Below are 12880 nucleotides of genomic sequence, written 5' to 3' on the forward strand. Positions count from 1 at the left end.
CTTCTGGCTTGCATGAAATTCCATCAATCGACTCCTCGCGCCACGTTCGCTACGGACAACAACAGAGATGGCCTAGCCTACAGCTCGGTTTTACGTGTATGAATGACAATGAATAGTATATTCTGCAAGTGGGTATCCAATCTGCCGCAAAAGCACCCCTCTTTTCTCCCTGTGTTCCCATCTAACAGCTCGCCTAGACTCACAACTCTTGGTGAACCGCCCTCCCATGCCTCTTTGCCCTGGTCGGGGCTGGCGTCGGCGAAGTCGTGGTAGTCGTCGTTGTTGTTCCACTCCCGCCCTTCTTCTGTACCGTGGCTTGCACCACCTGGCCGGCCTCGTTGAACACAATGTCAACAAGCGCATTCAGCGGGGCGAATGAGAAGGTTTTCTCGATGAGCCCGTCTGCGAGCTGCTTTACCGCGCCGGTAGCAGTCATGTTTTGTTTGAAGTCGCCGACAATGGTGGATGTGACGGCGCCAGCTGCATCGGTAACCTCTTGCACAATATTGCCTGGAAGAAACGCTCAGTTTTTTTGCAGAATCATGATGCTGTCAAGCACCATCCTTACCTAGGTTGTCGATGAGGAAATTCAGCACGTTCCCGTTCTGCGTTATGCTCCCAATAAGCCCGTCCACCGCGCCAACCACCACTCGAAGCACATCCGTCACGTCGTTGATAACGTCGATGAGGAGTGGGTTGAGGTCAAGACTCTTGAACACACGATTCACAATATCCACAAGGTGTCCTAGGCGGACAACCAGCTCAACCTCGGCGTCAACTTGTGAGATAGTGATGTTGACTTTTTCGATGGAGACGGCGACGCCCGCGTTGACCTGGACCAACGAAGCAACCTTGGCCTTCAGGTTGAGATTTGCTTGGAGGTTGTCTACATCAAGCTCGATTCGCCCGACATGCAGCTGAGGGACGCGTAGATGGACATCTGGAGTCGTGTCGTCGGTTGTTGGGGTAGATGTGGCCGAAGTTGTGGTTGAAGTTGTGGTGCTGCTGATGGGCGTGGTAGTGGACGATTCTTGCGCTAAAGCGACAGTGCAAGCAAGAAGGAGCGCAAATGGATAAAGGAGCGTTGAGGGAAGCATGACAGGGAACGGGGAAGAGAGAGAGGTCGGATTTTCCAGTCTTCAACTGGACTCTCTCTCTCTCATGCCATTTCATCGACAAGGCGACCACCCGGCCTCCGGAGAGCTTCTTGAAGAAAAACGACGCATAAACTACGCAATTGATCGAGAAATGCACAATTCCGGAATACGCGAATCTATGGCGATCAGAAAATCTCGTTACTTGGGCAATTCATGGCAACAACTTCCCCCGACACACGGTCTTTCTCCCCAACCGCCACGAAATGGTCCACCTCGTCGCTCCTTGTTTCCTCTCCTTTGCGCTCGTTGGTCTCTCTTTCCCCCTCGCGTCTGCCCAGGACGACGGCTATTTTGGTTACAGTCTCGAACAACGAGGCGACCCCAACTCTGTCATCTACGAGACTCTGGACACGCGTGCAGCGGGCGGCGCTGACCCAAATACCCCACCCCCAGATGTCTTTCTAAACGCCTCTGTGTCTGTCGACAACATCACCATTGATGTCCAGAACATCACCGCCAAAATCAACCTCAGTGCCCAAGTGCTTGCGCTGCTAGACTTCAACGCAGGTGTTGACGTGAGCATCGATCGGGTCAGGCTGGAGATTGACGATGTCAAAGCGAAAGTGCTGTTGGAGGCGCGACTGAGCAATGTTGTGGCGATGATTGGAGATGTGCTTGACTCGCTGGACTTGAATCCGGTCCTCGCTACATTGGGACAAGACATAAACAAAGTCGTGGGCTCTGTCACGGGGAGTGGCAGCGGCAGCAGCGGGTCTACTACAACCACGACAACCACGCCAGCGTCCTCCGCGACCCCGAATTTACACAAACGCGATGATGCCTTTGTCCTTGAGCAAAATATTCTGTTCTCCATCAACGACTATTCCGGCAATACACACACGAACCGCATCCTGACCCAAACGGGGGCGGTTGTCGACGAGTCGCTCGACAACAACGGGCATGTCACCGGCCGGACTACTGTTGGCACATTCGCTACGCTTTTCACGCCTTTGGCTGGTCACGAAGGTGGAGTGAAGACGACGAAAAACGGGATTCCTGTGACGGAAAAGCTGTTTATGTACATTCCTCTGCCTGGGGTGGAGGCAATCAGCGCCATATTCTTTGACGATGCCAATCGGGTGGTCGCGGCAGAAGTCATTGCGGAGGCGAATGGGGGAGGGTCGAGTACTATTAGTGAGGATGATTAACTGTCGTCGGTTGTGGTATACCCATCCAGATTTACTTGTACACGCAAAGGAATTCTGACGAGACTGTAACCGGATCCTGCAACACAAGGCCCTGAAATGTTTAGGACCTACCTTTAGACTACAAACCACTGTACAACTTAATCTCGTATTCAAAAATGCCAGCCAGGAATAAGAACGACGAAGATATTAATAAGACCATCATCAACTCAAAGCTTCAAGAAGATAGCGAGTAGCGGTATGTGGTACACATGAGGTCAATCGTCTCGAGGACAGTTGAATGGCTTTGGTAGAAACTTGCTTCGTCTACAATGTCGTTAATCCTCCAATCGCCCATTCGTATACGCCCAGAAACACCGCACCACCAGCTGAGATCCAAAGTGTTCTCGGCAGGACACCTGCGAATAAGGCGCTTGGGCCTTCAGTCTTATATATGGTGCGAAACCGAGTAAGAAGGGAAGGCAGCGCGGAAGACCGGTCACCTAGAGCCTAACAAATGTCAGAAGGGCGAATTTGTCCACGAAATTTGCAACTCACGCGCATGTCAAGCATAACCCGCGTTTTCAAGACGTCGAGCGGAGTTGTGGTCGCTGCCGCCACGCCGCCTGCGATGCTGCCACAGACGGCAGCTTCGTGTGGGTATAGTGGTTTCCGCCCAGTGTAGATGGAAAGTTTCGCTTTCAAAAGTTCGTAAAGAGGGAATTGTATGGATGTAAATGGAATCTGCCATCGGGAGGAGGGTCAGAGGAAGACAACCAAAACAATGAGAAGAATACCTCCCTCATTATAGTGATTCCAAACCCGCGATAGAACCCGCGGAAGCCGTCTGACGCGAGGATATGTTGCGCTGCAGAGAAAGAAGATTGGCCGGGGCCATAAGAGGAGGTCTGTGCCCGTGTCTTGATGACCTCGGTTGGAACACGGACTAGACACGCAGCCTAACTCTATACAGTGAGCAAGAACGAAGGGAAAGTAATGGTGATAACTGACAACTTCGCCCACAGATGCCGCGCACATATGAGTCACCGAGGCCATGCTTTCAGGGAGCGGCGAGCGCTGTTTGAGGGTGTCATATGTGGCGAAGAAAAGTGCCGCTGCGAAGAATGAGCGCTACTCTGTTCACGCTTTTTTGGGATTGGTGTACCTCCCGGTGCACTCCCTACGCCGACACTCCCAACACCTTTATATATTCCCTTGAGCCCACCAGCTCTAATAAATCCCTGTGGCGCTTGTAGCCGCGTTTTGAGTGTGTCTATCGGGAAGAAAAGCAGGTCAACAGCAGTGCCGGAGAGACCTCCTGCCTAAATGTGTGAGGAATGAAGGCTGCACTATCAGAGGTATAGTTGGCGTACGATGAGGGATTGCCAGAAAGTTGGCCGCCGATTCAAGGATGGTGAAGTGGACATTCGGCGAAAACGGAAACGGTGTCACGATCACGGGATATGATTTGTCACAGTTGTCAACGACGACCCATTGGCACTCATGATACTCCTATTGGGATTTGAACTATCGCACAGTACCGGCTCAAAATACCACTGGCGAAAAAGACACGGCTCTTCCAACCCTTTCGATCCTTCAAGAGGTGCTCTCATCATCGTATGACTTCATCAAGTTATCACCCGCAGTGAACTGTGACGCTGCTCTAGCCTCTGAAAGCGTTCTCTGTTCATTCTCTATCCTCAACCGAAACGCTTAACCCGACAGTATCACAGACTTCCAAGTCTTGTGGGGCTCTTCCAACAGCTTATCGCAGAAGCTTGAAAGCTCGCCACGGTTGTTGTCTTCCACTTCTATCATGCTGAAGCGGGGCGGAGGCGGCATCCTTGGCTATCATTGTCGAGGCACGGCTAATGACCATGAAGAATGGCGTGCGGAATGTTCAAGAATGTGTTGGTGAGGGAGTCTATTTTTTCACGGCAGCAAAATTATTATCTCAATACTACCTCTGTTCCTTGGTGTACTGCATGTCAACACGCTTGTGTTAACAGTGGAACGCCTCTGTATTGGCTCAAATTCAAGTATGTTTTCTTCGTCAAGTACAAGGTGATTATCGCATCTGACGATAGGCTCTTGCCGATCATATTTTGTGGGTGACAGCACTCCAGCGCAGCTAGACTCGCCTGCTGAGGGAAGATCAATACTCGTCTTCGTAAGCAGCATTGTTGACAGTCGTGCAGGTCAAAGTGGCGAAAAAACCGCAGATAATTGACCAGCATCCAGTCTTTGAACGGCTTGAAGATCTACTGTAACCGGACCGCAATGACTACAACGAAGGAGTGAAAATCAACTCAGTAATCAGACGGGGAAACACCTACGGTCTCAGACGAGTAATTGTGATAGGTGTAATATTGGGACATTGTTTGGTGTGGTCAAAGGTACGAACTACAGTTTGTTAGTGAAGTTGCTTATAAGATTGTAGATGCAATACCTTCTGTTGCTCGGCGGATTACCGCTCGAACACCTGTATGCACCCCCTTCCTTTATATGTTTAGAGGAGAAATTATCCATCTTGCAGTGTCTGATGCTCCCTCTCTACCGGACTGGCTCATATTCTTGACGACGTTCTGCACGACCGGCAACTGGGCTCCGAAGACATGTTTGTACTGCCAACGCCGTAGCGATGCGACTTGAAACACGAGCCCGCCGACAAGACACTGTCATGGTCATTGTTCTTGATATGGGATGAATCCAAATATGGCCTCTCACCGGCGGGATGGGCGTCTGTTCTCGTTTTAGCTCTATCGACTTCAAGTTTCAGGAAACTCTCTGTCCACTCTCTAACTCCCATATACTTCAAGACTTGGCTACTCTTGGCTTGCTTCAGTGTGAGTCAAGCCCAATGATTTTTAATTGTGAAATTTTCCACTGTTGCGACTCGTAACTTCACAGCGAGCTACTAGTAGACGCCAGTGTGACTACGAGCGTCTAAAACCTCGAGCGTGTCCGTTCCGTGTCACTGCAAGAACATGAGAATCCCGTGCTCGCCGCGGCACAAGGAATGCATAGTGGACACAAAGCAAGCGCCGGTCTGCCAATGGCGCTTCGCACTCATCTTCGGGGTCAAACTTGAACAGTGTGGTCGTCGCTGCATGAATTCTAGATATTTTGCCGAGTAATGCTGATGTGCAATGTTTATAGGGCAATTATAAGCTTCTCCCCGAAGAAAAGGCTGATTTCCAACCTCACTGCTTTGTTGGACACCCAGTCACACCATTTAAAGCCATGTGATGCGCCGTCACAGTACCTTGTTCTTTGACCTTTCACCTCCAGGTAGTTTCGGGTTCCCTTCCCGCAGTATATTGCTCTCATAGTCGATAGAACTTTCAGCTTCGAACACAAGTCACACAACGCTTCTTCTATCGCTCCTGTAGCTCAAATCTTCGCCGCCACTCTTCAAGTTCATTGCCTCGAACTGATACTTGGAATGTCAAATCATGTGGACCTTGATCATTTTCTGGCCAACAATATTGCCTTAACTCCAGCCGAACGTGTAAAAATGAAAGCAATTCTGGCAGAGAGTTACTCTTATGCAGGTCACCTCGCCTCTCGTATCACAACGCTTCGAATGGAACTTGAACGAACTCATCGCGAGCATCGGCGCGTTTCGGCCAATATACACAAAGCAACGCTCGTACTTGCGCCGGCCCGTGCCTTGCCTGCCGAGATCCTCAGCGAAATATTCTTTTGGGTTGCAATGGATGGCGAGCCACAACGCCGTCATCGGCCTAGGGGACCGCCTCCCTGGCGTCTTGGGCTTGTCTGTCGGTATTGGCGGAATATAGCGCTAGCCCTTCCTGTTTTGTGGTCGCGATTTTCCGTGGGGGGTCATGAAACTCGGGCCAGGCCACCCTCGGACAGGCAACAGCACGCTTTTGTGGCGCAGGCTGAACAGCTCGCTCGATCTGGCCGTTCTCCTCTCTTTGTGAGTTTCACGTGGTCTAAGGATTCCGTCGACACCACGATATCTCTCATGGGCATGCTTATGGAGCATAGCGGCAGATGGAAGGAATTTGCCTTCTACGCTATTCACGACGTCGATACTTTCTTCGCTTTTCTGCGGCCAATTTCGGGCCGTCTCTCGACAGTCGAAAATCTGCGTTGTAGTTGCTATCACCCACTGAACTCTCCCGTCGACCTCTTTTCTGATGTTCCACGTCTTGCCGAGCTTGACTTTATGGTGGAACGCAATGATATCGAGATGCCATGGCATCGCGTTACCAAATGCTATATGGAAGGACTCCTGGAGGAGCATCTTCCCAGTCTCGAATTGGCTCACAACCTCGTCGAATTATTTCTCAATGTCCAGCCCCCAGATTTCCTCGACCCCGAGCCGGACACAATAACCCTGCCTAGGTTGCGCACATTGTTCGTTCTCGAAACAGTGGTCCTGCGGTTCTTTACCACGCCAGAGCTACAGCGCCTTCATTTGACTTCGGGAGATCTTGACCTGGCCGCCGAGTTCTTTAAGCGATCCCAGTGTCAACTCGACATTCTCGCGCTTTCAGAGGAAGAGCGTCGGGAGGAAGGCATGATCATCTCAGAGTTTGTCGACCTCCTCCGCTACATGCCCCGGTTGAAAGTCCTGATTATAACTGGCCAAACACGTCTCTCGGAGCATCCAGAGGGCAATAGGTCATACGACCACGACCTCAACAGCCTTTTCACGGCTATGAAGATAGATGGCCCCGAGTCGTCCGCTCTAGTCCCTCAACTTTCCACCTTCTTCTTCGGGCTTGACCAAAACGTGTTTATGGACCAGACATTTCAAACCATGATTTGCTCTCGACGAGGTCCTCTCACTCGTGTTGTGGTCGAAATGACATCGAAAGAGTATTTTTCTGTGGGTGATTGGGAAGGGGCAGACCCAACAATTGAGTGGATGGAATATTCGGAAATCCAAGATGTGCAGTACTCGTATTTTTATAGGTGAAGCGCTTGATTACGGCCAAGGATTCTGGATATAATCGTATGAGGGCTGGCTAAAAAAAACATTAAATTTTCTCGATTTGGATGACCTCAGTCAGACTTGAACGAGATTGCGATGCTACTACAGCGGTTTGGCGGCAGGAAAATATGAAGGCCTTGTTTGAAGCTGTTCGCAGTATGTTGATGATGGAAACTGGAAGAAAGCATAGCTTAAGTCCTGGGGCTGGTCACCGCAGATCGACGGGTTCTGAATTCGGGTTTAAGGATTTTATTTTATTCTTTCAGCCGAGGAAAGGGGGATCTCAAGCCCTATTGACCCTTGTCGATAAGTACATTTTCTGCGGAAATCTCCCATGGCTTCTTTTTGGCTGCTGCAGACGAAATACTGGGTGGTTGTTCCTGCCCAATGTCAGTTTAACCCAACCACACAGGAGTCGCGCACATTCAGTCCATCCGGAATGACCTTGTTGTTGGGTATCTCGTCCTCTTTGCCTGCCTCGATGAGAGCCTTGAGTTGAGTAAACGAAAGCACGACCGGCTCGGAATCGGTGTCGTTGTCTGCGGATGGTATACTGGACGTATTTTGCGCCTCTTGTGGTGGTGCTTCAGAGAGGGAAAGCTCGTATTCCCTTACAGCGTCGATAGAGAGCTCTTGTTCAGTCACTCTAGCCGGTGTTAACGCTGCGATGGAAAATAAACCGAACGCACCGATTGAAATAGAATACGCGCGTCCGACGAAATATTTCCTGTCTGATCTCCTCTGGGGGGTCGTTTGCAAGGACACCTCCTGCGATGAGACTGTCCAGGCCGCTCTGGTGAATGACGAAGAAGCCGAGGTTCCCTACAACAGGGAGCACAGAGGGCGAACCTGATATTCGTCGTCGTTGGCAAAGTCAAAAGCAGCGTATTGCTCTAACGGAGTTGCAGTTTCCATGATGGAGGTTTGTGGTCAAGTGAAGACGGTCACATGATTAGGTCTAGCTCCCGAAGGTACAGTCTACTATAAATTAACAAACTACCAAGGCGCCTGCGTTCAACGTCCATTTTTGCCTCCAATTACTGTGGTGGCGCTTTCTGGTGACCACTCTCCAACTCAGACATCCGTACACGTTCATACTCGGCTGGTCTTGCGGCTTCCGTTTCCTTGTGCTTCACCCAGGTATAATATATAGAACCGAAGAGGATGATGGCAATCGATGATGCGCGGCCGCTAGAAATGGGTGAGCGATAAAGAGGCTGGATGCCAGAAAGGGACGAACGAGGTCATAACATCATGGAACAACCACATTCCAAGGAGAGACGCTGCGACGCCACGAACAGCAGAAGAGACCATATGCGTTATGGGGGAAGTTACTTTGATGGAGAGCAGACTAGCCAAGCTCATAAGGAATCCCACAACGCCCTATGTTCACTTAGCCTTAGTCCGAACTAATATATCAAAAAACTGACCGTAATGAGAGAGCCATAGACGAATGTGCGTAGTGCAGACCATTCTCCTGGTGCCTTGGCCAGCTCTTCAATCCCAAATAAAAGCTTCATGACATCTCCGCCCTCCACAAACATGACGATGGGAAGCAGAACAAAGACATTCAACAGATTGGTGTACCACGACAGCAAAATGGTGCTGTCGTTCACCACCTTGAGGCTCTGCTTGATGATAACCGAGTGTGTTGCAGTGATGGTCGAGCTCGCGACGCCAAAACCAACGCCAACCATCGACAGTGGCGTCCCGTCTAAGAACACTCCAATGAAGAATCCCGCCGTGACGATTGCACAAGAAAAAAGTATAGGCAGGGATGGGCGAGTGTGAAGCATCCAACCGGAGACGCAAACTGTGAATGGGAGAACGAGGCCACGAGCCACTTGATAGAAAGATGCGTCAACGTATTTGAGAGTATAGTTGCTCAAGCTTTGAGTGTATTAGCATTTAGACATCAAGCTCAACGGTAACGTACCTGAGCCCAAGAACGCTCAAGCTGACCATCGGCACCAAACCCTTGCAAGCCCTCACTTCGAACGACAAACGGTCCGGCAGTATCCGCATGGCGTCTGAGATAAGGAATAGTAGCACGGCAATGATGCATTGGGTCATGAGGAAGAAGAGCGGCGTCGTCGTCGTATTGAGGACCCACTTATTGCTGAATGAAGGTTAGAATGACCTTGTGAAATGTTGGTCGACATACGCCATGACCATCTATGGTATATAAGCTCACTGCAACGATATTTCTTGGTATTTAACTCACAGAAAGCGCAGCCGCGATATAAAAGAGAACGACGCCGGCCTAGATACGGCTTCAGAAAACAGCGGGGCTGTGAACGCGGTTTCAAGCGCACCACTTTGAGCCGAGAGGCTGGAGAAGGTGGAGGAGCGGGAGGCATTGTAGTGGTATCTGCTGCAAGCTAGGAGCAAGCCTTTTTGGAGAAGCCAACGACAAGTATTTGTCGTGACGGTGGAGGAAGACCGGAAATTGGAATGATTTCCTTTTCCGGAGGCAATACGTGACAGTCACACTTCTTCTCGACGCGAAACAAAATGAGCGACGACGAGGCACACCCTGGTACACGCCCAACTATCCCCGACCGCGATGAATGTAGGCATTATGGACCTATATCAAGCCCTCTGACGCGCCTCAGACCCGGACGACACGATCAAAATCATGCTTGCAACCGACAACCACATTGGCTATATGGAACGCGACCCTGTTAGAGGACCAGACTCTATCAACACGTTCAAAGAAATTCTCCAACTTGCTGTAAAACACGACGTTCGAATCACTTCTTCTAATGCCACTGAACAAAGAAATGACTTGCTTTAGGTAGACTTCATACTCCTCGCAGGCGACCTGTTTCACGAGAATAAGCCTTCGCGGGACTGTCTATATAAGACCATCGCGCTTTTGCGCGAGTACACGCTGGGAGATAAGCCTGTTCAGGTCGAACTGCTAAGTGACCCAGATGAGGGCAAGGCAGACGGGTTTTCGTGTGTTGCAGTTTCTTCTCGCCAGATAAGGCCTTAACTTACGCGCTTTCAGCTTCCCAGCCATCAACTATGAAGACCCAAACTTCAACGTTAGCATCCCCGTCTTCTCCATCCACGGCAACCACGACGACCCACAAGGCGCTGGCGCAGACGGGGCACTTTGCGCGCTTGACGTTATATCTGTCACCGGACTCATCAACTACATGGGAAAAATTGATCTGCCCGTGTCTGACGCCGAGGCGGGCACCACTGGAATCGCTGTCCGCCCAGTTCTTCTCCGAAAAGGGAATACCTACCTTGGATTATATGGAATGGGAAACGTCAAAGATCAGCGCATGCATTTCGAGCTTCGGAGCAATAGGGTTCGGATGTATATGCCACGCGATAAGAATAAGTGGTTCAACATGATTCTGCTTCACCAGAATCGGTATGTGGTACTTGGGAAACTACTTGCCTATGCTTTGACGGTTTTCTAGTGTCAAGCATGGCCCGCAAGACTTCGTTCCAGAAGGCCTCTTCGACGACTCGATTGATTTGGTTATTTGGGGCCACGAACATGACTGTCGAATTGTCCCGGAACCTGTTGCGGGAAAGCAATACTATATCTCTCAACCTGGATCGTCTGTAGCCACTTCCCTCGCAGATGGAGAAGCCATCGAAAAACACGTCGCACTGCTACAAATCAGAGGGAAAGAGTTTGAGCTCACCCCCATTCCTTTGCGGACCGTGCGGCCATTCGTTATCGAGAGCATTGTCATGACGGAAGTCGCAGAAGAGGAGGGGCTGAATCTCGCGGACTCGATAGAGATCAACAAGTACCTCAAGAGAAAGGTCAATTCCCTCATCGACCAGGCGAACGAGCAGTGGGAGGAACGGAACGCGCGCGCTGTGGAAGACGGGGAGGAGCCATTGGAGCCGATGCTACCACTTATCCGACTGAAAGTCGACACCACCGATGTCAAAGAAATGTCCAACCCAGTGCGCTTCGGCCAGGAGTTTACTGGTCGCTTAGCTAATCCACGAGATGTCTTGGTCTTCCACCGAGCCAAGAAGAGCGCTCGCGCAGGCAAGGTTGTTACGGAGGAACCAGACCTGGAGGATCCTGCTGAGGCCGGGCTTTCGACCTCTGAAAAGCTGGCTCGCGTGCGAGTCTCCAATCTGGTCAAGCAATATTTAGAAGCACAAGAACTTCAACTCTTGGGGGAAATGGAGATGAGTGACGCAATTGGGATGTTCGTCGAGAAAGACGATATCCACGCAATAGCCACGTTTGTTTCCCGACCATGTTGTTCCTTAGACTGACCTATTTCTCTAGATATGTAACTAAAGCTTTCAAAAAGCTAACCAAGAGTGCGCAGTCAACTGGTGGCGACAAAGACATGGATGACGACGATGTCGAAGAATTGGTTGGCTGTTTACTGGGACTCGGAAGCGCTCATTTATGTTTTCATAGCTGGCCAATGCGAAAGCGCAACAGGATCGCGAGTATGCTGACAAAATCAAAGAATCGCGCAAGGTTTGATAGTATTCTCCCCCCATAACGAATGCAACTGAAGGTTTTCAGGACAAGGGCAAGAGCAAATCTACGGCCGCTGCCGCAGACAACTCGGACGATTCAATGATGAGGGACGAGCCTATGGGCGGCTCTGACTTTGATGATTCTGAACCGGCTCCGGTAAAGAAGAAAGCCCCGGCGAAGGGCAAGGGCAAGGCCAAAGCAGATGTCTCGGATGACGACAGCGACGAGCCTCCGCCAAAGAAGAGAGCACCTGCAAAAACGACAGCGAAAGCCAAAGCCGCTCCAGCCAAGAAGGCCCCTGCAAAACGAGGAAAGAAGGCGGTTGTAAGTTTCAGTAATCCTGCCTGTGTTAAGCTAACGCTGCTTTAGAGCGAATCTGAAGAGGACGATATTATTGAGGTGGATAGTGATTCGGATGACGCGCCAAAGAAGAAACCGTGTGTTTTCCTATTCTTCGTATCGTCTGTTATATACTCACACTTGTCTACTTCAGGCCCGCAAAAAAGACTACCGCGACGACCAAAAAGAAAGCTCCAGCACAATCGCAATTATCATTTGCACCAACGCGGTCTTCTCGTGCGGCGGCCACAAAGGCGCGTGGAAAGATGGTCGTAAGGATTTCTCCGGGTACAAAACTCTAAGCTCATGAAGTTCAGGTTGATGACGATAGCGACTAGTTCGCAGAACTGGGTTGCTTTCAATTTCCCGCTACTATATGATTCTACTAACTCATTAACTTATAACCAAGCACAGCACCTTAAACTTGTACCTACTCTAGAACTGCAATTGCAATCTCTCCATCAAAATGTGACCGTACGTGTCTTTTTCTAGGGTTTACCCGTACCCGTACCTGCACAGTATAGGCAAATGCAGGCTGATGTTACATGCATTGGTTTTCACATTGACAATGATTACTGTCTAAGCCTGTCTTCATTTATCGTACATGGTTGGGAGCTTGTATGTAGGTACAGAGACCGCGTGTTTCGGGACCTTCAGAGGGGAATATACTTTCTTTCTTTTATCCCATAATAGGCTTTGTGATGAACTTACTACACTTAGAATTGAGTGATTTTTTGACAAAGAGTTTTTCAGCCACTGTAATGTTAACACTTGATCAAAATATGTAGTACAGTGACTGGGAGTTAAGGACTGC

The 12880-nt window shown here is 50.1% G+C and overlaps 7 protein-coding genes across 7 annotated transcripts; 3 read left to right on the forward strand and 4 right to left on the reverse strand.

The window, feature by feature from the left end:
- Positions 1-199: 199 nt before the first annotated feature.
- On the reverse strand, positions 200-1097 carry MIND_01203000 (uncharacterized protein; the record flags this gene model as incomplete). Its single annotated transcript, XM_037368538.1, has 2 exons — positions 200-510; positions 569-1097. 2 exons carry the CDS (start codon positions 1095-1097, stop codon positions 200-202), a joined length of 840 nt encoding a protein of 279 aa, XP_037215464.1.
- Positions 1098-1360: 263 nt separating this feature from the next.
- MIND_01203100 (uncharacterized protein) lies at positions 1361-2305 on the forward strand (the record flags this gene model as incomplete). Its single annotated transcript, XM_037368539.1, has 1 exon — positions 1361-2305. One exon carries the CDS (start codon positions 1361-1363, stop codon positions 2303-2305), a length of 945 nt encoding a protein of 314 aa, XP_037215465.1.
- Positions 2306-2608: 303 nt separating this feature from the next.
- MIND_01203200 (uncharacterized protein) lies at positions 2609-3724 on the reverse strand (the record flags this gene model as incomplete). The annotated part of the gene is made up of 6 exons (XM_037368540.1): positions 3655-3724; positions 3447-3603; positions 3293-3396; positions 3079-3240; positions 2840-3025; positions 2609-2791 (listed from the first exon to the last, which is right to left on the reverse strand). The coding sequence occupies exons 1-6, from the start codon at positions 3706-3708 to the stop codon at positions 2609-2611; spliced, it is 846 nt and encodes a 281-aa protein (XP_037215466.1). The 5' UTR covers positions 3709-3724.
- Positions 3725-5561: 1837 nt separating this feature from the next.
- On the forward strand, positions 5562-7232 carry MIND_01203300 (F-box domain-containing protein; the record flags this gene model as incomplete). Its single annotated transcript, XM_037368541.1, has 1 exon — positions 5562-7232. The coding sequence occupies exon 1, from the start codon at positions 5727-5729 to the stop codon at positions 7230-7232; it is 1506 nt and encodes a 501-aa protein (XP_037215467.1). The 5' UTR covers positions 5562-5726.
- A 305-nt stretch (positions 7233-7537) lies between these two features.
- Positions 7538-8162, reverse strand: MIND_01203400 (uncharacterized protein; the record flags this gene model as incomplete). Its single annotated transcript, XM_037368542.1, has 3 exons — positions 7538-7627; positions 7671-8069; positions 8097-8162. The coding sequence occupies 3 exons, from the start codon at positions 8160-8162 to the stop codon at positions 7538-7540; spliced, it is 555 nt and encodes a 184-aa protein (XP_037215468.1).
- A 122-nt stretch (positions 8163-8284) lies between these two features.
- MIND_01203500 (TPT domain-containing protein) lies at positions 8285-9607 on the reverse strand (the record flags this gene model as incomplete). The annotated part of the gene is made up of 7 exons (XM_037368543.1): positions 8285-8438; positions 8488-8630; positions 8678-9137; positions 9184-9366; positions 9412-9422; positions 9472-9510; positions 9563-9607. 7 exons carry the CDS (start codon positions 9605-9607, stop codon positions 8285-8287), a joined length of 1035 nt encoding a protein of 344 aa, XP_037215469.1.
- A 145-nt stretch (positions 9608-9752) lies between these two features.
- MIND_01203600 (Double-strand break repair protein) lies at positions 9753-12404 on the forward strand (the record flags this gene model as incomplete). The annotated part of the gene is made up of 11 exons (XM_037368544.1): positions 9753-9819; positions 9863-9993; positions 10045-10208; positions 10261-10635; positions 10685-11476; positions 11524-11614; positions 11662-11724; positions 11773-12051; positions 12097-12164; positions 12221-12338; positions 12384-12404. The coding sequence occupies exons 1-11, from the start codon at positions 9762-9764 to the stop codon at positions 12402-12404; spliced, it is 2160 nt and encodes a 719-aa protein (XP_037215470.1). The 5' UTR covers positions 9753-9761.
- Between the last annotated feature and the right edge of the window lie 476 nt (positions 12405-12880).

Source organism: Mycena indigotica (assembly GCF_014461135.1).
Source record: "Mycena indigotica strain 171206Taipei chromosome Unknown Mind.scaff0011, whole genome shotgun sequence".
Classification (NCBI taxonomy): Eukaryota; Fungi; Basidiomycota; class Agaricomycetes; order Agaricales; family Mycenaceae; genus Mycena; species Mycena indigotica.